The 3,436-nt window shown below is 42.7% G+C and overlaps 1 protein-coding gene across 2 annotated transcripts in view; it reads right to left on the reverse strand.

Moving 5' to 3' along the window:
- pax9 (paired box 9) overlaps nt 1-3,436 on the reverse strand; it is a 5,938-nt gene that overhangs the window by 2,061 nt on the left and 441 nt on the right. The window contains exons 2-3 of one of the 2 annotated variants that reach the window (XM_014019774.1): nt 2,721-3,332; nt 1,273-1,409 (exon numbers count right to left, since the gene is read on the reverse strand). In XM_014019774.1, the coding sequence (XP_013875228.1) occupies nt 1,273-1,409; nt 2,721-3,332 (749 nt within the window). The remainder of the gene's footprint in view (nt 1-1,272; nt 1,410-2,720; nt 3,333-3,436) is intronic. The other variant, XM_014019773.1, reaches the window with a different exon arrangement.

Raw genomic sequence — 3,436 nt, forward strand, 5'->3', positions numbered from 1 at the left:
ACACACACACACACACACATAAACACACAAACAAGTAAAGCATGTGAGATTTATCTGATTTAGGCCAGCTGATACGCACTCTTAAAAAAATTGAAATTTTAGTGTATATGTGGGGAAAAAACACTTTAATTTTTCTGTCTTTTTTTTTCTAAAATTTAAAAGAAACTCCACATTTTGATCAGGACTTTTTGAGGACACCTCTGTCTCCCATAAACATCTAAAAGCAGCTGCTGTTTACATCTCAGTCCTTCTGCAGTCTTACTTTTCTGGATAAATTCTGTCATATATTCTTATTTTATGCTTTATTCATTTTTTAATTTATTTATTTATTTGTTTACATATATAATTTTTGTTGCATTTTTATTTTTACGCACAATCAAAGTAAACTTAATGTGTGAACGCGCCTAAAACAGCTGTTTTTTTTTCTTTTCTCTCTCCCTTTATGTTTTGTTTGTGTGTTTGAGAGCAGACAAACTTATAGATAAGTCAAACTTTTAAATTTCACCTGATGCGCGTCCTGTCAGCGAGAGAGAAAAGCAACACGCATGCGCGGCCCTTATGGTCACATCTCCGAGTTTATTGTCTGATGTAAAAATATAAATACATGTGCAGGATGAGTTGGAATATTTTGCAAACAGACCAGAGCCGACAGATAAAAATTAGGCTTTTTTTTCAATAACTGGGGAAATAAAAATAAAAATATTTCTAACGAAGACAGCTGAAAAGGTTTTACGCATGTCTGTTCTAAAGTGTGTTATTATTTATTTAATATATTTCTTTTAACTTGAGGTAAATAAATTCGTAAGCTATCTCTAAGGTTCTCCACGTCCTTCCGCCTTTCAGCTTCAGGCTCGTTTTTCACACATTTCCTGCAGTTTTAGTGGTTCAAACAGTCACTGCTGCACTAAAGCCATTAAAATCCATGTGTGCTGCAAGAATTAAACAACAAACTGAGACCAGCTCGTTTTTATGAGTCCAGATTGTGTCTGAAAATAATTTGAACGTTTACGCGAATTAAAAAAAAAACTAACACCGTGGCTGCTCAAAAAGTTTGGACGTGTTATTAAACATTTAGTGCAGTGAAACAAGCACTGACCGAGCAGCAAGACCTACAGGAAGTGCCTCTGTTAAAGCTAAAGCTTTTTATTTAGGTGTGTTAAGGGAACATTTCCAGTCCACATTGTCATAAAAAATGAGAGTAAAATAGGCTGATGGGTTGAGGTTAAAAAAGAAAAGAAAAGGAGAATCTGTATTTACTTTTTTTTTGTTTACCTGTGTGTATTTTGCGTCAGGTTCTAAATGCGCCTTATCCATGCTGACTAGTGGAGAGCTCGCTGCGGGGAAACTAGTCCTGTTTAGAGCGCTCCATTCTTCTAGTTTGGCGCTGCAAAAGGGCGGACTGTCACTAACTGAGGGGTGAGACAGACAGAGACAAGAACAGGAAAATCAGGAAGAAGGTTTTTAAGAATTAGAGATGAAAAAAGCGCAGCTCAGGCCGCTGGTGCGCATCCATCCATCCATACATCCATCCATCCATCAGCCGCAGGTTGCACAATAAACCCGCGTGCCCATTTGTCATCTTAAGTGCACTCAGGTGTGTGAAAGCTTTTGGGTATTGTCTCTATTTCATATCACTTAAATAAAAAATATCAATAAAAATATCCTGAAAAAATTACAATTTATTATTCTGATATTATGAGGCACAAATGTCATTAAAAATCATTTTTCTCTGAGCGTGCGTGTTTTTAATAACCATTAACTTTTTATTTTTATCTTGTAAAAGAACATAGAATAACAAAAATAAAAAAGGTTTGTCTTTTTATAAACGTTTAGACTAAAAAAATAAGAGTGAAAACCAGGTATAAATTGTAGGATCTGATGAGTTTGCGCCGCTGCAGTTTCTCCAAACATGGTGGCAAAAATAGATGAACTTCCTCATTTTTCGTGCGCAGCCGTTACAGAAAAAAATATATATTGATTTTTCTAAACCATGTCTGTGTTTTATAAATATATGTTAAATTATTTTAGAGTCAGATTTGTTTAGCATGTGTTGCTGGTGCGTTCAGGTTTAGACTGATCGCTTTAAAAACAACAAAATCACCTCATGCGCGTCTTAGTTTAACCTCCTGCCACTTTTCATAAAATCTGTTAACTTTAAAAACAAAATCATCTGATTGGTGAAATCGGGGCAAAGCATGGCAGCAAACATTTATACACATCTGCTAATAATTMAGAAAGATGTTTTAGAAACACAGCCCGTATGTTGTGAGCAGGGCTGTGGGAGTGGAGAGGAGTCCGGACAGCAGCGGGCTTCACGCGCCGGACTGACAGCGCCTCCCCTCCTCCTGCTTCTGGTAAACAAGCTCTCAGAAAAGCCCCTCTCACACCACTGAGCCGACCATTAACACTGATTTATGCCGGATCCTGTTTCACTGTTTCCAAAACAGCAGCYGTCGTGTTGCGCACAAAGCTAGACGTGATGTGGGCCTGCAGGTCGACACTGCAAACACACAAAAACAGGGCTGGAATCTCCCAAGTTTAATCATCAGAAATATTCTGTTGATTTGAAATGAAGCTCAGCAGCCAGTCCTCACAGGCCTGCATGGAAGGTTTTTAACCCCTTTTTTTCTTTTATCTAACTTTGTGTTTCACCTCACAGCCGCAGTGTCCGASCTAAAGCTGTGTGAATGTGGTGCAGTGAAGAACCGTTTCGTGCTTACTTTGTTGCTCTGTTATGGACCGAATCCCCAGAATATCTGTGACGGAGTGCGACGAGGGCCATATCCTGTGCATCATGTGTCCAGGAAGGGTGGGCATGCCCGGGGGGGTGGGCACTTTGGACGCCGGGTATGAGTACAAGTGGTTGTAGGGTAACGTTGGCTGCGGCMGGGGGTGGGGCGCCTGCTTGCCCGACTCGTACTGGCTCTGCTGGGACAGGTTCCCGATCTTGTTCCGGAGGATCCGGCTGATGGAGCTGACCGAGGGCAGGTTGAACTTGTCGCACACCCCGTCCGCCAGCAGCCTGTCCCGGATCTCCCAGGCGAAAATGCCCGGGTCCCTCTGCTTGTATGTCCGTATGTGCTTGACCACGGTGGGGGTGGTGACGCGCGGCTTGCTGCCTCCGATGGCGCCCGGGAGGATGGAGCCGGTCTCGTTGTAGCGGGCCAGAATCTTGCTCACGCAGCCGTGGGAGACGCGCAGCTGGCGGCTGATGTCGCAGGGTCGAATCCCGAGCTGGGCCAGCTCCACGATCCTGAGRCGGATGGCGTTGGGGAGGGGCCGGCCGTTCACGAAAACACCTCCGAGCTGGTTCACCTCGCCGAAGGCTGGTTCTGGTGTGGAAAACAAACACACGAGAAGGGACAAGAGTAAGACAAGACCTCAGACCCGACACACACACACACACACACACACACACACACACACACACACACAC

This window comes from Austrofundulus limnaeus, unplaced genomic scaffold (genome assembly GCF_001266775.1).
Source record: "Austrofundulus limnaeus strain Quisiro unplaced genomic scaffold, Austrofundulus_limnaeus-1.0 Scaffold230, whole genome shotgun sequence".
Taxonomy (NCBI): domain Eukaryota; kingdom Metazoa; phylum Chordata; class Actinopteri; order Cyprinodontiformes; family Rivulidae; genus Austrofundulus; species Austrofundulus limnaeus.